This window comes from Triticum aestivum, chromosome 2A, assembly GCF_018294505.1.
Source record: "Triticum aestivum cultivar Chinese Spring chromosome 2A, IWGSC CS RefSeq v2.1, whole genome shotgun sequence".
Lineage (NCBI taxonomy): Eukaryota > Viridiplantae > Streptophyta > Magnoliopsida > Poales > Poaceae > Triticum > Triticum aestivum.
In genome coordinates, this window is record NC_057797.1 from 5157985 (window position 1) to 5181039 (window position 23055).

At 49.4% G+C, this 23055-nt stretch overlaps 1 protein-coding gene across 1 annotated transcript; it reads right to left on the minus strand.

Annotated features, from left to right (window-relative positions):
- Positions 1-20367: 20367 nt before the first annotated feature.
- LOC123186926 (protein NRT1/ PTR FAMILY 8.3) lies at positions 20368-22665 on the minus strand. Its single transcript, XM_044598658.1, has 3 exons — positions 21834-22665; positions 20872-21746; positions 20368-20793 (listed from the first exon to the last, which is right to left on the minus strand). The coding sequence occupies exons 2-3, from the start codon at positions 21090-21092 to the stop codon at positions 20406-20408; spliced, it is 609 nt and encodes a 202-aa protein (XP_044454593.1). The 5' UTR covers positions 21093-21746; positions 21834-22665; the 3' UTR covers positions 20368-20405.
- Positions 22666-23055: the final 390 nt, after the last annotated feature.

Below are 23055 nucleotides of genomic sequence, written 5' to 3' on the forward strand. Positions count from 1 at the left end.
GGGCGATGGATCCGAGGAGGATCGCGCCAGGTCTGGTGGTACCGATCCCGAGGGGGATTCGGCAGCAGAGCTGCCACCACCCAGGGGACACATAAAATATGGCCCATGTGTGACGTTTTCTTGATGATTTTCTGCCAGATTTTTTTCTGCTGCTGCATGGTCTTGCCCTGTAACATGATTCTCAGATGCATGGTTAGAAGGATTAGTCACATGATCATTCAAATTATCATCCCCACTATCTGTACCGAAGAGATGAGAAGGAAGAAGAAGAATCTCCTTGCGTAAGAGAGCACCAACATTAGGATGAATGTGCGCAAAAGGAAAAACAGTCTCATCAAAAACGACATAACGAGATATATAGACTTTACCAGAGGATACATCAAGACACTTGACACCCTTGTGTTGTGCACTGTAGCCCAGAAAAACACATTGTTTAGATCGAAACATGAGTTTTCTAGTGTTATAAGGACGAAGATTAGGCCAACAGGCACAACCGAACACACGGAGGGAATGATAATTAGGACGAGTATGAAGAAGACGTTGCATGGGTGTCTCATTGTTAATAACGCGACTAGGCAGCATGTTGATGAGATGAACGGCGGTGAGGAACGCCTCATCCCAAAACTTGAGAGGCATGGAGGCACCCGCCAAAAGAGCAAGCCCGACATCAACAATGTGGCGATGCTTGCGTTCTGTGGAACCGTTTTGTTGGTGCGCGTGCGGGCATGAGACATGATGAGAAATACCAAGGGTCTGAAAAAATGTATTGAGTTTCTCATATTAACCGCCACAGTCAGACTGGACGGCAAGGATTTTGCTATCGAATTGTCGTTCAACAAGTGCTTGAAATTTTTTAAAAACTTGGAAAACGTTGGAGCGTTTTTTAAGGAGATAGATCCAAGTGAATTTGCTGAAATCATCAGTGAAACTAACGTAGTAGGTGTGTCTACCAACAAAAGAGGGGGCCGGACCCCAAACATCGGAAAAAATGAGTTGCAAAGCTTTGGTAGAAACACTAGTGGAAACAGGGTATGGTAATTGATGAGATTTTGCTTGCTAACAAGAATCACAAATAGTTTCAGGACTACGCTCACCAACACACGGGAGCTGATTATTTCTAAGCACTTGTTGAACAATAAAAAACGAAGGGTGTCCTAAGCGTGCATGCCACCGTTCCGACGATAGTTTGATGACACCGCACACTTTTTTATTGAAGCTTCTAAACTGTGGGATCAACGGATATAGCCCATGCACACATCTACCTCGGTAGAGAACCCTCCTCGTGACCTGATCCTTGATCAAAAAGAAATAGGGGTGAAATTATAAGAACACATGATTGTCAAGAGCAATGCGATGAACAGAAAGAAGATTCTTAGAAGTGTCAGGAACATGCAAGATATTTCTAAGATGGATATCACGATGAGGGGTTTTGATAATTGAATGACCAACATGATCTATATCCATACCTTCTCCATTTGCATTGTGGATCTGATCATGACCATTGTATTTCTCGTGCATCGTCACCTTCTCGAGTTCATGAGTGATGTGGTTTGTGGCGCCGGAGTCTGCATACCAATTTGTATCAACACCATAGGAGTTGTCCATAGTAGCTGCAACTTTCTTGCGTTGGGAGTTGTCGTCGGCATAGCGCCAGTCACAATCCTTAGCAATGTGGTTATTTTTTTTACAAATCTGACACTTATTTTCATAACCATCATACCCCTGAAAAACGCGCCCCCTGTTGTTGTTGGAGAAGGGACGCTGCCGAGGATTGTTGCCCCCACCAGAGTTGTGGTAGCGACCACCGCCGCCGCCGGAGTTCTGGTAGTGGCCGCCGCCACCACCACCACCGCTGTTGTTGTATTGGCCGCCGCCGCCACCACCATTGTGGTAGCCGCCGCCGCCACCCTGATTGCCACCACCACGAGATCCACCGCCGCCGTTCTTGGGGGGGGGGGGGGTAGCGGGAGCCCTTGGAGAAGCCGCCACGCCCCCTAGTGGCAACGTTTGCAGAGGATTTGAAGGCGCCTGCACCGGTGCCCTGGAACATCTCCATGCGCTGATCGAAGTTGGCCACCATACCAAACAGATCGTCAATGGAGACGGGATCGGTTCGAACATCGAGCGCAGAGATGAGGGGCTGATAATCCATATCGAGCCCGGCTATGATGAAGGAGATGAGGTCTTGCTCAGTGATTGGTTTTCCGGCTGCTGCTAGTTCGTCAGAGAGAGATCGCATATGACCGAAGAAGGTGGCTGCAGATTGGGTTCCCTTCTGGGCGTTGGAGAGGGCAATGCGGCAGTTGTCTTCGCGAGACCGTGATTGTGCTGCAAACATGTTTGCGAGAGCCGGCCATATGGCAGAGGAGGTTTCTAAGGAAGCAACCTGAACCAAGAACTCCTTGGAGAGATTTCGGAGCAAGTAGGCTACTATCTGTTGATCTTGGATTAACCAAGGGTTGTAGGCAGGGTTGGGACCGATCTGGTCTTTCCCGTCGGAAGTTTTGGTGGTGATGGTCTTTGATGGCTCGGGGATCGTTTTGTCGACATACCCATATAGCCCCGTCCCCATGATTTGGGAACAAGCTTGGGCTCGCCAAAGGATGTAGTTGTTCCTGGTAAGAGGTTCAGAGATGGTGTAGTTGAGACTGGAGGAGACGAGCTGGTTGGATGTGGACATGGTGGTGCGATGAGGAAGGTGGTGGTCGAAGGTTGAGGATGTTTGCGGCGAGGAGGATGGAGGATCTAGATGCTGGGGAAGAGGTGTGCTCTGAATACTATATTAGATTTGATGAAGCGTCTCAAACTCCCATATATGGGAGCCCGCGTATTTGTATTGATCGTGACTTGTGTTACAAGGAGGATGCCTCGGTTGTTATAGAGATCAACCGTAAGGAGATTTACAAGGGAGAGATAGATAGAGATAAGGTACAAAGTTAAACAAACAGAACATATCTATCTCCTAACTATATGCGCCATCAGCAGCCTAATATCACGTGTTTAACAACGCCGATTTTACTGAGAATGAGAACGATTTTGTTCTGTTCCAGGCAACAAAATCGTCAAGAAGGTGCTTCGAAAGTGGGATTCTAAGAATGTTCTTTGCATCCACCGGAAGAAAGATACTCCTGATGAGCTCTTCATCCCATATTTTCATGTCTGGGATTATCAACTCATTTACTGTTCTTACCAAAGTGTTTCCTCTTCTTGTGAATACCATCCTTGTTGGGTTAGAAGGAATCCAATGATCCTCCCAGATGTTTATTTTCTCCCCAGTTCCAACTCTCCAAATGTGACCCCTCCTGAAGGTTTGGAGTCCAACAAAGATACTTTGCCACGTGTACGAGGAGCCTTTTTTGGGACCTGCTTTGAGTATGTTGCCATCCGGGAAGTATTTTGCTCTAAGCACACGAGCACATAAAGTTTCAGGGTGTGAGATCATTCTTCGACTTTTTTTTGCCAACATTGCTAAATTAAAAGCATGGAGATCCCTGAATCCTATACCTCCTCTATCCTTAGGTAGGCACATTCGCCACCAAGCCACCCAATGCATTTTCTTCTCTTCCTCTATATCTCCCCACCAGAAAGCAGCCATAGCATCTGCAATCTCTTTACAAACCTTCTTTGGTATCTTAAAACAGCCATAGAAAACACAGGAATTGATTGAATAATAGCTTTCAGTAAAATCTACTTACCCCCGAAAGACAACAATTTCTCCTTCCATCCTTTGAGACAGTTCACTACCCTCTCAACTAAATGCGTGAAGCTGTCACTCTTGTCCAATCCAATCATTGATGGAAGGCCAAGATAAGTATCAGATAAAGCCTCTGTCATGATGTTAAGTTCTGCACATACTTGGGCTTTGACATCTACATCCACATTGGGACTAAAAAGATACTGCTTTTCCCTTCACTCACCATCTGCCCGGAGCTCATGCAATAATCCTGTAGTACCTGTCTCAATGAGGTTGCATTATTCATATCCGCTTTCATAATGATCAGGGAATCATCAACAAAAAGTAAATGTGAGTCTGATGGTGCATTCCTACACACCCTGACACCTTCAATGCCATGAACCTCCTCCGCTTGAGCCACAGCAATAGATAGACCTTATGCACACATAAGAAAAAGATATGGTGATAGGGGATCTCCTTTATGGAGTCCCTAGTAGGGGTAAAACCTTCCGTTTCTTGATCATTGTACCTCACTTTATAATTGACAGAAGTAACACAAGCCATTATGAGATCAATGAACTCTCCACGAAAGCCTAGCTTCTCCATCATTCTTTTTAGAAATCTCCATTAAACCCTATCATAGGCTTTATGCATATCTAGCTTGATAGCACAATATCCCACTTTTCCCTTCTTATTTTTTATTGTATGCAGACATTCGTAAGCAAGAAGGATATTGTCTGTTATTAGGCGCCCTGGAACAAAAGCACTTTGTACCGAAGATATAATATCATCTAGGAAAATTTTCAGCCGAAAAGTTATCATTTTAGAGATCACCTTATAGAGCACATTACAGAGACTAATGGATCTATATTGGGCAATATTCTCAGGGCCTTCCACCTTAGGGATTAAGATAATGAAAGTATCATTCCAGCCTTCCTGTATAACTTTATTGTTAATAGCATCCAGAACCTCCACAGTTAAAGTATCACCAAGGATGTGCCAACATTTCTTAAAGAAAATAGCATGGAGACCATCCGTACCTGGAGCTTTCATATCACTAATGGAGAATAGGGCTTTTTTCACGTCGTCAGCAGTAAACGGTTTTAAAAGCGCTTCATTCATCTCATTTGTCACTCTAGACTGAACCTTTTCCATAAAATCCAGGTCTGGTTCCTCTATTTCAGTAGAGAAGAGCCCCACAAAGTACTGTGAGATGTGTGGGTTCAGATAAGCTGTGCCCTCCAGCCAGTCCCCTTGATCGTCTTTCAGTTTTGTTATCCTGTTGCGCATCCTACGAGCTGAAGCAAAGTTATGAAAATATTGTGTATTTTTATCTCCAAACAGGACCCAATTCAACCAGCTCTTCTGAGCCCAGTGGATTCGTCCATTTCGAGCATACGCTCAAGCTCAGCCGCCAATTCCTTCTGTCTCGTTCTCCTGAGAAAGTGTGCCCCTCGCCACTTGCTCCAACTCACGCTCAATCATCTTTATTTTCTTTGTGGGCTTCTTCAGAACAATTTTGTCCCACTTGTGAAGCTGCTCATGTACTACAGCAAGCCGAGATGCAAGATCAGCATTCCCTTCAAGGTGTTCTGATGACGACCAAGCTTGTTCAACAACTTCACGAAAGCTCTCTACCTTTAACCAGCGGGCTTCGAATCGAAGCACAGCCCTACCCACAGTCTCCTGCATTACAGTTTCATTCAGTGACATTATGATCGGCCTGTGATCTGACTTGTAGTAGTCCAAGTGCTCAAGGATAGCCCCTGGGAACATTAAATTCCACCCCTCATAGCATCTCCAGCAGCGCCCCCAGAAAGGCCTCCCCAAATGTTTTTTCGTGCCGGCGCTGAAAAATCGGCCCAGTCGCGCCCCCACGAGCCCGATTTTTGCTGGCCTGAGCCAAATTTAGCGCCGGCGGACCCAGGCCGAACCTGGCACGCTGGGGGGCGCTCGGGGGCGCCGGGGTAAGCGGTTTTGGAGCGAAAGAGCCGCGGGCCCGCCGCGTCACCGACACCGCGCGTCTTCTTCCCCGAACGCCTCGGTTTCCCGCGGGGAATCAATGGCAAGGCTGCCGCCGGTCAGCCTTACCAGTGATTCCTCATGGGCGGCGCGTTCATTGGGCGGCGCGCCGACGCCTCCCCTCCCTCGCACGCGTACACACGGGGCGGCGCCGCTATATAAGCCGGTGGCCTCCCTCGCCTTTGGCTACACCAGCCACACCAGCCCTAGCCCGCCCTCTACCTCTCCCGAGCGCCGCCGCCGAGCCCTGCCTCTCCTGAGCGCCGCCGCCGAGCCCTCCCTCCCTCTCCCGATGGCCGAGCGATTCCCCGGCGATGAGGCCGTGGCCAACGGCTTCGGCCGCCGATCGCTCCGCGAACAGGAGTCTTGGCTCCTGTTCCAGGCGAACATCCCGGCGCCGCCGGACATGCGCGCCGAGCCGACGGGGTGGAGACTCAGCAACGGGGGAGTGCCCATTCCCCCGTTGCCCGACGCCGTGGCAAAACCGAGCTACTTCGCCGACGAGGTCGACGTCGTGCGCGCCTCCCTCACCGCCGCCCAGCTCGCCCTCCCCAAGTACGCCGCCGACAACACAACGGCGTGGATGGCGTACTTCCAGCGCCGGCAGCAGCAGAGGCTGGCGTCCACCAACGGCACCCGATGGTGGCCGGACCGAAGAACAGCGACGGACGCCGCCTGTGGTGGGGTGTTCCCGGCCGGACCCTCGAGGGCGGCAACGACCCGCCGTTGGCATACCCCCCGGCGAGGGCGGTTTCCACCCCCGCAGCTCACCGCCGACGCGACGGGCAATGGTTGCCCAGGAGGTTCTGCGCCTCCTCTTCTTCCTCCTCCTCCCGCTCTTCCTCACACTCGTCCGGTGCTCCGGCGCTGCTCGGCGTCAAGGCCGAGCCCGCGGCGGAGACGCCGCTCGGCCGGCGCACTCGCAGCGCCGGCGTCGTCATCAATGAGGGCGGCCGGCGCGCCCCCTCGTCGGCTCCTCCGCGCTTCGTCAAGCCCAAGACGGAGCCGGGCCTGGCGCCGGTGAAGACAAAGCCGGGCCTCCCTGCGGTGAAGATGGAGCACGGAGCCGACGTTGAGCTCGACGACGACGCGGCCCTAGAATGGGCGCGCGCGGACTCCCTGAAGATGGCGAGGGAGCGCCAGTGCGCCGCCCTGCGGCGATTCGTGCAGCGTCACCGGGGCCGACGAGGGAGGAATCGTCGTCATCGAGGACAGCGACGACGACGACGCGCCGCCGCCACCAGCCCGCATAGGCGATACCGGTCAGGGGTCCACCAGGGACGGCCGCGTAAAGGAGGAGAAGCCGGACGACGACGACGACGACGGCGGCTACTCGGCTTTTAGCCAGTTCTTTTTTTAATTATATATGTAATAAAAACCCGCTTTTTAAATGTAATATATGCCGAACTTCGCCGAACTTTGAACTTTGCAACATATTTAAATTTTTTGACTGCGCCTGGGGACGGCCCTGGGACCGGCGGCTGGGGACCAACTCGGCCCCAGGCCGAGTTTTTACGCCGGCTCACCCCCAGGGGGCGATTTTAGGCGCCCCTGGGGAGCCAATGGCTGGAGATGCTCTCACTAACCAAAGCACGGTCCAGCCTCTCTCGGATCAGTGCTCGATGCCATGTAAATTTATCTCCAATAAAACAGTGATCAGAAAGGTTGCAATCTGTCAAAGCATCTCGAAAGGCCTGCATAAAGTGTGCTGGTCTATCATTTCCTCCCTCCATTTCAAACGAGAACATGATCTCGTTCAGATCGCTGATAACCATCCTGGGCATAGCGGCAGCAGATTTGAGCTGTCTCAAACGACTCTAGGTAAGATGTTTATCAGCCCATTTCGGTTCACCATAGTAACCTGTTAGTCTCCAATAATTCTCAACACCACTACCAATGAAAACGTCAATGAAACTATCAGATTTATCCCTCAAAGTAACATCAACCTCCTTCTTCCACATCATTATTAAACCACCCTTCCGGCCATCACTTCGAACAACAATTTTATGATCCATTTTTGTCCGCCGACGAAGACACTCAGCGGGGAAATCGTCCAGGTGTGTCTCCATGAGGAACATCACATCTGGACTTCTACACTTCCGAACATTCAGAAGCGCGCGAATTGCCGCGGCTTGCTGCAAGCCACGGCAATTCCAGCTTAAGATTTTCATTGCTACCGGACACGAGTGACGTATTCTTTTGAAGTATATTTGGTAGTGTTATGTTATTACCTGCTCATTTACTCGTTTTGTAGTAGCTGGAAATCAAAACATCATGGTGGTTAAGCATAGGCTTATGGTCCAAGAGGGTGCCGCAACGCAACTGATAGTAGAAATAATTCCATCCCCAAGAATAGTCAAGAAGCTTGATCGGGTGTTTGCTGACAAAGTGAAGCATCGCTAATATGGATGGCGTTGTCGACAAGCTACGTTATCGTTGTACCTCATAGAGTAGAGTACAAACTGCAGCAGATTCAAAGCACTGAGCACCGCTATCATCCAAAAGAAGTAGTCCAAGTGTCCGTTGTCGAGGTCCTCTGGGATCCACATCGTGGCGGACGCGACAACGCCCAGCGCTGCCGAGTTGAGGTAGCTCCCTGCCGCGATGGCAAGCTGCCCAAAGGCGGTGCACAGGCTCCTCATGTTGTCCGGAGCCCGGTCGTAGAAGAGCTCGATCATGCCGATGACCGTAAACACCTCACTAACACCCATCACGGCGTATGCCGGTGCCTGCCACATAATGCTCACCGCTTCCCTGATCGCGGCCTTTGTGAGACGGTTCCTCTCGAGAAGAGCTAGGTAAGCCATGACGAGAGTGGACAACTGTGACGCCCCCGATTCAATCGTACACTAATCATGCACGCAAATGTGTACGATCAAAATCAGGGACTCACGAGAAGATATCACAACACAACTCTACAAATAAAATAAGTCATACAAGCATCATAATACAAGCCAGGGGCCTCGAGGGCTCGAATACAAGTGCTCGATCATAGACGAGTCAGCGGAAGCAACAATATCTGAGTACAGACATAAGTTAAACAAGTTTGCCTTAAGAAGGCTAGCACAAACTGGGATACAGATCGAAAGAGGCGCAGGCCTCCTGCCTGGGATCCTCCTAACTACTCCAGGTCGTCGTCGGCGGGCAGCACGTAGTAGTAGGCACCTCCGGTGTAGTAGGGGTCGTCGACGGTGGCGTCTGGCTTCTGGGCTCCAGCATCTGGTTGCGACAACCAGAAAGAAGGAAAGGGGAAAAAAGGGGGGAGAAAGCAACCGTGAGTACTCATCCAAAGTACTCGCAAGCAAGGAACTACACTACATATGCATGGGTATATGTGTAAGGAGGCCATATCAGTGGACTGAACTGCAGAATGCCAGAATAAGAGGGGGATAGCTAATCCTGTCGAAGACTACGCTTGCAGCATGTAGGAGAGAGTAGATTGAAGTCCTCCAAGTAGCATCTCCAAGTAACATCTCATAGCATAATCCTACCCGGCGATCCCCTCCTCATATCCCTGAGGTAGAGCGACCACCGGTTGTATCTGGCACTTGGAAGGGTGTGTTTTATTAAGTATCCGGTTCTAGTTGTCATAAGGTCAAGGTACAACTCCAAGTCGTCCTGTTACCGAAGATCACGGCTATTCGAATAGATTAACTTCCCTGCAGGGGTGCACCACATAGCCCAACACGCTTGATCCCATTTGGCCGGACACACTTTCCTGAGTCATGCCCGGCCGCGGAAGATCAACACGTCGCAGCCCCACCTAGGCACAACAGAGAGGCCAGCACGCCGGTCTAAACCTAAGCGCGCAGGGGTCTGGGCCCATCGCCCTGAGCACACCTGCACGTTGCGAGGGCGGCCGAAAGCAGACCTAGCCTAGTGGCGTTCCAGTCCAATTCGGCGCGCGCCGCTCCGTCGCTGACGTCTGAAGTGCTTCGGCTGATACCACGACGTCGGGATACCCATAACTACTCCCGCGTAGATGGTTAGTGCGTATAGGCTCGTAGCCAGACTCAGATCAAATACCAAGATCTCGTTAAGCGTGTTAAGTATCCGCGAACGCCGAACAAGGCCAGGCCCACCTGTCTCCTAGGTGGTCTCAACCTGCCCTGTCGCTCCGCCACAAAGTAACAGTCGGGGGCCGTCGGGAACTCAGGCCCACCACTACCTGGATGGAGCCACCTGCCCCTTCAGCCCCCATCTCCAAGCAGTATCACCAGTAATGTAACAGTGTAAAGTATATAGTATATGCCCGTGATCACCTCCCGAAGTGATCACAGCCCAGTAGTATAGCATGGCAGACGGACAAGAGTGTAGGGCCACTGATGGAACACTAGCATCCTATACTAAGCATTTAGGATTGCGGGTAAGGTATCAATGACTGTAGCAGCAATGACAGGCTATGCATCAGAATAGGATTAACGGAAAGCAGTAACATGCTACACTACTCTAATGCAAGCAGTATAGAAAGAGTAGGCGATATCTGGTGATCAAAGGGGGGGGCTTGCCTGGTTGCTCTGGCAAGAGAGAGGGGTCGTCAACTCCGTAGTCGAACTGGGCAGCAGCAGCGTCGGTCTCGTAGTCTACCGAAGAGAAGAGGGGGAAGAAACAATAAATACAGTGCAAACAAGGCATCACAAAATATAACAAGGCAATACGCGGTGTTCGGTGTGCCCTAACGCGGTAGTAGGTGATACCGGTGAAGGGGGGAAAACATCCGGGAAAATATCCCCGGTGTTTCGAGTTTCCGGGCAGAGGAGCCGGAGGGGGAAAGTTGCGGGTTCGATAGGTTAGAGGGGTGTGGCGGACGAACGGACTGCGTATCCGGAATCGTCTCGTCGTTCTGAGCAACTTTCATGTTGAAAATATTTTCATCCGAGTTACGGATTAAAAGATATGATTTTCTAAAGATTTAAATCATTTTCTGATTTTAATTATTTATTTAAATTCAACATTATCCAAAACAGTATTTGCTGACGTCAGCATGATGTCAGCATGACGTCAGCAGTTGACTTGGTCAACCTGACAGGTGGGTCCCACCTGTTAGGGATTGTTTAGCTAATTAACAATTAGGGTAACTATTTATTAGGTTAATTAATCTTAATTAGTTAAACTAAACAAGATTAGATAAGTTAATTAATTAGTTAATTAATTAGTTAATTAATTAATTAATTAATTAATTTTATTATTAATTAATTATTTATTATATATATATTTTTAATTCTTTTTTTTTCTATAATCGTTCTGGGGCTGGGGCCCCTGTGTCATTGGGCCAAAGGGGCCACAGCGGTTCGGGCTAACGGGTGCTGGGGTGGAGATGGGCGTCGGGCGCCAGCCCGAGCGGGCGCTCGCCCAAGGGCGCACGGGGCGACGACAGGCACGACAGCCCGGGGCGGGGGCCGACGAGGTCGGGGGAGGACCGGCCCGTACCGGCGAGCGGCGGTGTCGAGCAGGCAAGGGCGGCGGCGTGCTCGCCGGCGAGCGGCTCGGGCGAGGAGAGGAGAGAGGGAGGCCGGGAACGGCATGGCCGCGGACGGCGCACCGCGGGACCGCGAGGGGGCGGCCGGAGCCGGCGACGGGGAGGCCAGGGGCGTCGACGGCGTTCGGGAGGGGACTAGGGGGAGAGAGGGGACCGATGGGGGGAGGGGAGTGCTCACGGGGGGGGGAGCGTGGGGTCTATGCGAGCTGCTCGGGGCGGTCGGGGTCGACCGTTGAGGAGGAGGGCGGGGAGGCGGCCGACGGCGACGGGATCCGTCGAGGTGGTGGGGGGGGGGGGGTCGGGGACGACCCCGCGGCGGCGAGGGGGCCTTGCGCCCAGCGCGGCAGGTCGGGGAGGTGCGGACGGGGCGGCGGGGCGCGGATCGATCCGGCGGCTTCGGGGTTGGTGGCAGGGGCGAGGCGACGGCGGCGATGCGAGGCGGCGCCGAGGACGCGCGCCAGTGTCGAGGAGTGGGGGGGGGGCGCGGTCGCCGGGGAGAGGCGGCGGGGTCGGCGATGGTGGTCGACGCGGGCGTCGGGGTCGAGGGGTGAGCGCCCCCGATCCAGAACGTGGGGAGGGAGTGGGAAACGGGGGAAGTGGGGGTGGGATTGGGCTAGGGTTTCGGTGAGGGGGATAAGGGGAGTGGGGTGGGCCGCCGTCGGTGGGCCGGCTGGGCCGGCGTGGTCGGCTGAGCCAACTGGGCCAAGGGGCCCAGTGGTGGGGGGGGGGGCTTGTGGCCTGCTGGGCCGAAGCCCAGGGGGCAAGGGGGGGTTCTCCTTTTCCTTTTTTTGTCTTGTTTTCTGTTTTCTTTATTATATCTTTATTTCTTTATTTTAGTTGCATTTTAATTAGTAAAATATACACTTAGTATCTAATTCAGTATTTTGACTTAGTCCAGTCACAAAAAGTCTAGACCCCAAATAACTTAGTTTGACATTTTATTTATCATAAAAGTTATTCAAATAATCATTTTTTACTACTGTTTTATTCATCTCATAGTATTTAAACATTTTATAAATGTGTGGTTTTTCCCCAATAATTATCTATGCAATATTTGGTTCACTCCGAACATTTTAGTTTTAATATTTGAAAACTTTTATTGTTTGCCTAATTTTGAATTTGAATTTGAATCGGTTTCGAACTAACTGGAGATTAGCAGCTATAAACGAGGTCACGTGGCATCATTAGCAGATGATCACTGTAGCTTAATTACCCGGACGTCACAATTCTCCTCCACTACAAGAAATCTCGTCCCGAGATTTAAGCGGTGGAGTAAGGGGCGAAGGTGTTGGTAGCGAAAAACCTAACGAGTCTTCTCGGTCTTGGCTGCCCTTACTAAGAGGTTGATCCCTTTCGTTGATGTCTTCATTTCACTGCTTCAAGTCACCATGATCAATTTGTCATCCTTTCTTCGGGATCTCCATCGTACTTACGAATAGGTAAGGGGCAGCTCTACAACGATAGGATGTTACAAGGGAAATCTTTTAGGGTTTACCCAAGTATGAACATACGAGTATCTCTCGAGTTGAACAAATGAAACACATCGAGAGCAAAGTAAGACGGTGCAATAAGAAGTTTCAAGCGGATAGGCAATCGTTCATTGCCTGAAACAGAGTGTGAATGGGGTTCAGAGCAACGGGAATAAGTATTGTGTCCGATACCAGAATAGAGCATTAGGAAGGTGGCCCGTGAATTAAATATGAAGCCAAGCGTGGGAAATAACCATTAGTAACAGGGCTGTACAGGAGAGTCAGGTTTCGATCCTGTGGAACTGTGGGTTATGGGCCCACCATGTGGATTAAAAGTAGGAAGGACAGTGACATCTTGCACGATCATGTAAGCAAGGCATGCCAGAGGATAATCTGTTGGTTATGTCGGCAACAACATCGGTACCAAGGGCGAGGGACGAAGAGAACCATTATCCTGCTCGTTGAACGAGGCGGGCCAATAGGCAAGGTTCTCGTCCATCGGTGGCTACCGAAATGTCATCAACAATAGATTACTGCTTAGATCATATAGACCTCAAGAAAGGTTAAACCAAACAATGGAAAGGACATATGATTATCAGATTAATCGGGCGATGGAAAGGAAAAATGTGTCTTAGTCAATAATTCAGGGATATATCCTTCCCAAGGATAAGCAGAGCATGGTATCCGTGGCAGGATATCATGTAGAAAACCCTTTAGGTAAGGGGAGAGAAATTTCATGACACTACCCATACAAAGGTGTTTGGGTAATTGATAAGAAAAATTTAGCATTTGCTTTAAATGTTCTTGTTGAAAATCGGAGTATCACAGACATGCTTCGAGATAGCATTGACATGGTCTTCCAGCAAAGGTCGGACTTGGATATACAAAGGATTCACCAGGAACAACTTATAGAATAAGCATTACAATTTCCTTATGGAACAATGGAAAACCTTACTGGAAAGGAACCCTTAACACTAGGTCCTCCGACCAGGTGTGCTAGGCATGACATCACCTTACCGATATATAAGGACCAATGTTATAACTCTTGGGAAAAATGTCCCAACCATCATATCTGACCGAGATTCAGATCCGATTGGTGTCAGGATACCTGAGACTCAGGATGTCCGAGAAGAAAAGGCGCAACACAAATCGTTGAAATGGCATTGCAAGCTTCTCGGGAAATGAACTATGGGAGCGGTTTTCTGAAGCAATAGTTCACCATTAAACCAGGGAGAGGACAAGGAGGTGTCTGGTGAACTCAACGGCAGTTCACCGAGATTCCCAAAAGATGGATTTCCACCATTAAGTGAACAAGGAGATAACATTTGTCAGATCAACTGATATAAGGAAGTATGCTCGAGGAAAACATACACAATTAAACATTGGTTGAAATGTGCGCCCGAAATATGGGTTGGGTTGCACGACCAATGTCAGAATGGTGATTCAATCAGCGAAGGACTTAGAATGAACTATCGCCCATTCACTTCAAAGCAATAGGGTTGTTAGAAGTTTTGATTTCACACGTCATAGCTCCATTGTCGGTATTCCGGTTGAAAACAATACGGGGACCAAGGAATGAACGAAGATGGCAAGAAGTATTATGATATCAAGAATTATTAAGAGGTGGTGAAATTCTCACCACATTCTTGACAAAAAGAGATGGTAATACTTCCGAGGTAAGGAAGATCAACTGCTGGGTAGCAGTGATCTCAAGGTTTACACCAAACACGAACAAGTTGTGTTGAATGAAAGGCAATAAAGTGGTCGATGAGAACAGGAATCATCGAGGGGCAAGGATGGTATTACCCATCATGAATTCAATTGAATTCCTGGAAGAGCTCATAAGGTTGATGATGATCACGACACAATTGTCGAGAGATTTCATGCAGATGTAGTCAATCAGCGACGACATCCAGTCAAAGGAATGATGAAGCAAGAGGTTATTGGAACCACAGTTACGACACGAACTCGAACTCAAGCTTGTTGTTTAGGGCGAAATGATATGACGATGAGGATCGACGTAAGGTTAGTTCATCGTCGAAAATTGTGCTCCGAGAAGAAGGGCCGGGTAACACAGTTAAAATCATCACGATAAAGATATAGCCAAACAGGCTAGGAATGATGGGAAGGAATATTAAACTCATAAGCAACGAAAATTACTTAGGGTTATCGAACCGAAATGTGGAATCGGTGTTCTCGATTGACGACAACCCAGAACCCGAGAAAATTGGAATCAGTGAGAATTAATAGTTGATGAAGAACCCATAATAAGTTATGCAGTTCCATGATATTCTTAATATACCAGAGCTTAATACTCAACAGTAGAGCAAAGTAAAGGTTGGACAGGTGCAATGATCTGCAGAAGACAAGTACTTCAACTTGTCCAAGAAACGGTATTAAAAAGGAGAACATGGCCGGAACCACGATTCCAAAAGGCCGAATCCTAGATATAAGAACTTATACCAAAGAGGGTTTAAGAGGAGCACCCATGATAAGATTAGCATCGTGTCCATGGGCATGAACGCAAGGTTCAAGGTCGACTCCCACTTCTCCAATACACAACTTCTCATTTACTACTCTAAGTTAAGAATGTTTAGAGTTTGAAAGTTTAACTTGCAGAATACCGGAACGTTATGACCCATGAAAACTCTTGGGTTCACACAAATTAAGGAAGGTATACGTTCAACCCATCGGGGCATCTTAGAATCCTATACCAGAATCTTTTAGAAGTAATTAACTCAAGCTCGAAGGCAGAGCATGGTTGAGAAAGCAGACGATACAATTTACCAAAGGCATTATGTATCCGAGAAAAGGCTCACAAGTTTATTGAATATGAAGGGCGTTGTCAGATAAAATCCAACAAAGGATCTGGTGGTCCACAAGGGATCTGACATGAGCATCGGTACTCAATTAGTGGAAGAAGAATGCAAGAAGATCAAATTATAGAAACAACTGACTAACTCAATTGTCAAATGCAAAGGAATATGATTTCCAAGTCAAGGGAGCAGAAGCAATGCTCTGATTAGGGATGGATAAGTTGAACAGCCTTAGGGTACAATCAACGACAATTGGATTGGTCGAGAACCAATTCCAGTTAAAAGAATGGAAGCTCAGCCGGAAAGGTAATTTATAAGGATCAATGATGATTGCGTGTATTCGTACACATGCTGAATCAATAGGATCAAAATGACGATGCCTAAGGATACTAACGAATATTGTCAATGGAAAGCATCCATAATGCAAGCAGACAAGTATTGCAGAGCAATAAGCTATTAAGGATTTTTGGAGGATCAAATAGTATTTCGAAGACCATTGTGAAACACATGAACAACTGGGGATGAGCGGATACTCGACAAGTGCAAGGATTTATTTGAAGGGGTATTCAGGTGGCAAAGAACTGCTAGGCAGAAGGCACAAAGTATTTCGGAACACTAGAGAAAACTTCGGGGTATCTTGTAATAACAAGATCAATGGGGGATGATCGTATGAATGGCAAGTGTAAGTAGTTATCCATACGAATTTATCGGTGGTCGGGAATAGCAAAAGTGATGGGCACAAATTCTCGAGAGAACATCAGAGAGTATCTTCGGAACCTTCTGATGTAGCAGCCGATCCTCTGCAGTAAGGGGCTCTCCGGGTGGATGCGATCACGAGATCCTAATCTTAGAGTTAGCAAATTCATTTAACCCGAATAGTAGAGAGATCAGAGTCCCAGAGTATTGGTCGAGGAGTAAAAGATCCTACTACCACCCGATGGCGACGTGGGCCCATGGGCCACACAGCCATGTTAGTAAAAGTTTTTCAACGACTAGACTCGACTTCGGCCAAGGAGTTGGAAAGGGGGATTCCTACAGGCAGTCGGCTCTGATACCAACTTGTGACGCCCCCGATTCAATCGTACACTAATCATGCACGCAAATGTGTACGATCAAAATCAGGGACTCACGGGAAGATATCACAACACAACTCTACAAATAAAATAAGTCATACAAGCATCATAATACAAGCCAGGGGCCTCGAGGGCTCGAATACAAGTGCTCGATCATAGACGAGTCAGCGGAAGCAACAATATCTGAGTACAGACATAAGTTAAACAAGTTTGCCTTAAGAAGGCTAGCACAAACTGGGATACAGATCGAAAGAGGCGCAGGCCTCCTGCCTGGGATCCTCCTAACTACTCCAGGTCGTCGTCGGCGGGCAGCACGTAGTAGTAGGCACCTCCGGTGTAGTAGGGGTCGTCGACGGTGGCGTCTGGCTTCTGGGCTCCAGCATCTGGTTGCGACAACCAGAAAGAAGGAAAGGGGAAAAAAGGGGGGAGAAAGCAACCGTGAGTACTCATCCAAAGTACTCGCAAGCAAGGAACTACACTACATATGCATGGGTATATGTGTAAGGAGGCCATATCAGTGGACTGAACTGCAGAATGCCAGAATAAGAGGGGGATAGCTAATCCTGTCGAAGACTACGCTTCTGGCAGCCTCCGTCTTGCAGCATGTAGGAGAGAGTAGATTGAAGTCCTCCAAGTAGCATCTCCAAGTAACATCTCATAGCATAATCCTACCCGGCGATCCCCTCCTCATATCCCTGAGGTAGAGCGACCACCGGTTGTATCTGGCACTTGGAAGGGTGTGTTTTATTAAGTATCCGGTTCTAGTTGTCATAAGGTCAAGGTACAACTCCAAGTCGTCCTGTTACCGAAGATCACGGCTATTCGAATAGATTAACTTCCCTGCAGGGGTGCACCACATAGCCCAACACGCTTGATCCCATTTGGCCGGACACACTTTCCTGAGTCATGCCCGGCCGCGGAAGATCAACACGTCGCAGCCCCACCTAGGCACAACAGAGAGGCCAGCACGCCGGTCTAAACCTAAGCGCGCAGGGGTCTGGGCCCATCGCCCTGAGCACACCTGCATGTTGCGAGGGCGGCCGAAAGCAGACCTAGCCTAGTGGCGTTCCAGTCCAATTCGGCGCGCGCCGCTCCGTCGCTGACGTCTGAAGTGCTTCGGCTGATACCACGACGTCGGGATACCCATAACTACTCCCGCGTAGATGGTTAGTGCGTATAGGCTCGTAGCCAGACTCAGATCAAATACCAAGATCTCGTTAAGCGTGTTAAGTATCCGCGAACGCCGAACAAGGCCAGGCCCACCTGTCTCCTAGGTGGTCTCAACCTGCCCTGTCGCTCCGCCACAAAGTAACAGTCGGGGGCCGTCGGGAACTCAGGCCCACCACTACCTGGATGGAGCCACCTGCCCCTTCAGCCCCCATCTCCAAGCAGTATCACCAGTAATGTAACAGTGTAAAGTATATAGTATATGCCCGTGATCACCTCCCGAAGTGATCACAGCCCAGTAGTATAGCATGGCAGACGGACAAGAGTGTAGGGCCACTGATGGAACACTAGCATCCTATACTAAGCATTTAGGATTGCGGGTAAGGTAGCAATGACAGGCTATGCATCAGAATAGGATTAACGGAAAGCAGTAACATGCTACACTACTCTAATGCAAGCAGTATAGAAAAGAGTAGGCGATATCTGGTGATCAAAGGGGGGGGCTTGCCTGGTTGCTCTGGCAAGAGAGAGGGGTCGTCAACTCCGTAGTCGAACTGGGCAGCAGCAGCGTCGGTCTCGTAGTCTACCGAAGAGAAGAGGGGGAAGAAACAATAAATACAGTGCAAACAAGGCATCACAAAATATAACAAGGCAATACGCGGTGTTCGGTGTGCCCTAACGCGGTAGTAGGTGATACCGGTGAAGGGGGGAAACATCCGGGAAAATATCCCCGGTGTTTCGAGTTTCCGGGCAGAGGAGCCGGAGGGGGAAAGTTGCGGGTTCGATAGGTTAGAGGGGTGTGGCGGACGAACGGACTGCGTATCCGGAATCGTCTCGTCGTTCTGAGCAACTTTCATGTTGAAAATATTTTCATCCGAGTTACGGATTAAAAGATATGATTTTCTAAAGATTTAAATCATTTTCTGATTTTAATTATTTATTTAAATTCAACATTATCCAAAACAGTATTTGCTGACGTCAGCATGATGTCAGCATGACGTCAGCAGTTGACTTGGTCAACCTGACAGGTGGGTCCCACCTGTTAGGGATTGTTTAGCTAATTAACAATTAGGGTAACTATTTATTAGGTTAATTAATCTTAATTAGTTAAACTAAACAAGATTAGATAAGTTAATTAATTAGTTAATTAATTAGTTAATTAATTAATTAATTAATTAATTTTATTATTAATTAATTATTTATTATATATATATTTTTAATTCTTTTTTTTCTATAATCGTTCTGGGGCTGGGGCCCCTGTGTCATTGGGCCAAAGGGGCCACAGCGGTTCGGGCTAACGGGTGCTGGGGTGGAGATGGGCGTCGGGCGCCAGCCCGAGCGGGCGCTCGCCCAAGGGCGCACGGGGCGACGACAGGCACGACAGCCCGGGGCGGGGGCCGACGAGGTCGGGGGAGGACCGGCCCGTACCGGCGAGCGGCGGTGTCGAGCAGGCAAGGGCGGCGGCGTGCTCGCCGGCGAGCGGCTCGGGCGAGGAGAGGAGAGAGGGAGGCCGGGAACGGCATGGCCGCGGACGGCGCACCGCGGGACCGCGAGGGGGCGGCCGGAGCCGGCGACGGGGAGGCCAGGGGCGTCGACGACGTTCGGGAGGGGACTAGGGGGAGAGAGGGGACCGATGGGGGGAGGGGAGTGCTCACGGGGGGGGGGAGCGTGGGGTCTACGCGAGCTGCTCGGGGCGGTCGGGGTCGACCGTTGAGGAGGAGGGCGGGGAGGCGGCCGACGGCGACGGGATCCGTCGAGGTGGTGGTGGTGGGGGGGGGGTCGGGGACGACCCCGCGGCGGCGAGGGGGGCCTTGCGCCCAGCGCGGCAGGTCGGGGAGGTGCGGACGGGGCGGCGGGGCGCGGATCGATCCGGCGGCTTCGGGGTTGGTGGCGGGGCGAGGCGACGGCGGCGATGCGAGGCGGCGCCGAGGACGCGCGCCAGCGTCGAGGAGTGGGGGGGGGCGCGGTCGCCGGGGAGAGGCGGCGGGGTCGGCGATGGTGGTCGACGCGGGCGTCGGGGTCGAGGGGTGAGCGCCCCCGATCCAGAACGTAGGGAGGGAGTGGGAAACGGGGGAAGTGGGGGGTGGGATTGGGCTAGGGTTTCGGTGAGGGGGATAAGGGGAGTGGGGTGGGCCGCCGTCGGTGGGCCGGCTGGGCCGGCGTGGTCGGCTGAGCCAACTGGGCCAAGGGGCCCAGTGGTGGGGGGGGGGGGGCTTGTGGCCTGCTGGGCCGAAGCCCAGGGGGCAAGGGGGGGTTCTCCTTTTCCTTTTTTTGTCTTGTTTTCTGTTTTCTTTATTATATCTTTATTTCTTTATTTTAGTTGCATTTTAAATTAGTAAAATATACACTTAGTATCTAATTCAGTATTTTGACTTAGTCCAGTCACAAAAAGTCTAGACCCCAAATAACTTAGTTTGACATTTTATTTATCATAAAAGTTATTCAAATAATCATTTTTTTACTACTGTTTTATTCATCTCATAGTATTTAAACATTTTATAAATGTGTGGTTTTTTCCCCAATAATTATCTATGCAATATTTGGTTCACTCCGAACATTTTAGTTTTAATATTTGAAAACTTTTATTGTTTGCCTAATTTTGAATTTGAATTTGAATCGGTTTCGAACTAACTGGAGATTAGCAGCTATAAACGAGGTCACGTGGCATCATTAGCAGAGGATCACTGTAGCTTAATTACCCGGACGTCACAACAACGTGAGACCGACGCCAAGGCGCTGCGGTTGTGTGAGACCTCGGTCCTCGCCAGTGGCGCGCCGAGCCAGGGGCACTAGCACGACTTCATATATGGGGATCAATACAAGTGTGGTAACCACATTGAAGCTGGCGAGGGAGGCCGGTGGCACGGCGAATGACCCCACGCGGTTGTCCATTGCCATACCCTGCTCAATCACCGTCGACGACATCTGTGCCGTGATCATGAAGAAGACCAGCAAAGACGCCCATGCAGGGCACAGACGTAGCAGCATCTTCACCTCTTCAACATGAGAGAGTGTGCATAGCCTCCATGGGCTCGTCGCCACACCTTTCTTCTCCTGTGTCGATGGTGATACAATGGCAGCCTTGTCCAAAAATCTGCACATGTAACACATATTTTCAGACACAAAATTAAAAACGTATGATGTTTACTCACTAGGATATTCTATTACCTACCTGAACTGAGTGGTATGCTGAACACTGAATGTAGCCTCCGATGGTGATGAAGGCGGGTAATGCAAGGTTGTGCAATCCTCAGGCAACTTCAGATGGCGATTTCTTGCAGCTGCAACAACAACCTGGGAAGCTGTTGTCATGGGACTTTCTCCTTTTGACTTGTATCTGTACATCCTCCTACTTGCGATGAACACCATGAAACTAAGACTCGTGAGGATCATGGGGATCGCAAAGCCGATCCCCACCCAACATTGTCTTGCACCCAGATGATCACAGTGGTCGACAAAAGGGAGCCAATAGTGTTCAAGAAGTAGAACCAATTGAAGAATGAGCCCTTCTTCACCCGCTCCATCGTGTCCGTGATGTCAAACTGGTCAGCGCCAAAAGGGGAGGTGCAGGGCTTGATGCCACCGTTGCCAAGGGCTGTAAGATACAGTCCAACATAGACGGTGATACGGTGAATCTCACCGTGGTTGGATGATTGCATCATCCATGGGAGTGTCGTTGAAACCGTCAGCAGAAGCATCCCGTAGCAAAAAAAAAAAACACATGGAAGTTGTTTATGAATGCTCACAACATAATTTCTTTCAAAAAAAGGCGGTGCTTCCTCGGACCTCTGTGTCTATTGGTTCACATCAACAACATATGTTTCACTTACGACGATGTAGACTGAGAGGAAAACCACTAATGTCTTGTACTCCCCCAATACGTGTCGGCCAAGAAAGCTCTGATAAGCGGCGTAAAGAATGTGGTGCCAAACCAAGTCGACACATTTCTGGCCGCGTCGATATTGCTTTCATGGAGCACGCTGGTAAGGTAGGTGACCAAGTTTTTGGAGATCGCGAAGAAGGCCAAGCATTCACTGAATTGGATACCTGGTGCGGGTCAAACAATGAGAATAAGTGTGGAGCATCTTTCAGAAAAGGAAAAGGAAATGCTTAGTTGTGAGTTATGCAGTATACCTAAGACGAAGAAGCATGCTCTCCAGTTCCCTGTGCTCGCCTTAACAGCAGGTTGTCCGTTAACATCAACTGTTCCGTCATTAGTGTATCTTGAATCCCCACCCTACGTGGTACAGTAAAACCTCTGCTATGACCAATGTATTTCCTAGTGGCACTAAGTATCCTCTGCTATGACCAATTTTATTAAAAGGGGCGTATTTCCCTTTTTGAAAAAGAAATACTTCCTCTGATTCATATTGTACAGCGACAAATAATATGGATCAGACAGAGTATCAAACCTCTCGGACTCAGAACCATGCTGAACTTGCTACTTGTACACTGCTACTTTTATCATTGTTACTAGCATGAATCTACTCACCTACAACTAGTACGAAATACCGGACTTCATTGTGCACTTCATTGTGCTACTAACAAACGTGCAATTAGTAGCAGCTTTGACATAGAATCTAATAACTAGATAAAGATTATTTTTAACAATCTCTCGCTAATCTTGATGACCACAACTCTTACTCTTCTGGCAACAATGATCCCAACTTGGTAGTCAACAGGAAACAAATGCTATGGTTTTCTTTGTACTTGCCAGATGGAGGTGAGGAGGTGGGTGATGGATCCCTGCTGCTTCCATGGCTGACTGCTTTTAAGCATCTGCAATGGCAACACCTCCTAGTTCTCCTCCTCAGACCACACTCGAAAAACTACCATCACAGGATCAAGAATGATTCCAGAAAAACTGGAACAGAACACGCACAGAAGAGAGAGAGAGAGAGAGAGAGAGAGAGAGAACCTGGAGGAGGAGGAGGAGAAAGATGGAGGCAGTGAAGGAGGACGTACCGACGTAATGTACTGGTGTTGGGTGGGAGGCACCAAGAAAGAAAGAGAAGCAGATGGGATGTCTCTTTCTTTCTTTCGGTTTGAGTGGACATCGTTTTCGGTTGTTAAGAGGAACCTACAAATCTGTCTGCCAAACTCGCATCTGTTTTTTCTTTTGTTATTAGGAGTAACGCCACATGGGAATCGAGCCCAAATTTATACCTTTTTTTGTCGTTGCAGATGATTGTTGGTTGAACGTTGTTGATTTTCTATAGGAAAACGATTCCCGTCGGCGGGCCGATCGCTCGCTGAAATCGGTCATCTCGTGATGTCCCCACATGCCCCCCTGGAACCTTACTCTCTCTCCATATATCCTTTATCTGAGCTCGTCGCGCCGCAGCTCGTCGAATTT

Bases quoted from the DNA above. Each gene is read 5' to 3' on its own strand.
- LOC123186926 (XM_044598658.1), bottom strand. From the start codon at position 21,092: ATGATCCTCACGAGTCTTAGTTTCATGGTGTTCATCGCAAGTAGGAGG. The intron at 20,794-20,871 runs GTAGGTAATAGA...TTACATGTGCAG, and splicing joins CAGCATACCACTCAGTTCAG to ATTTTTGGACAAGGCTGCCA.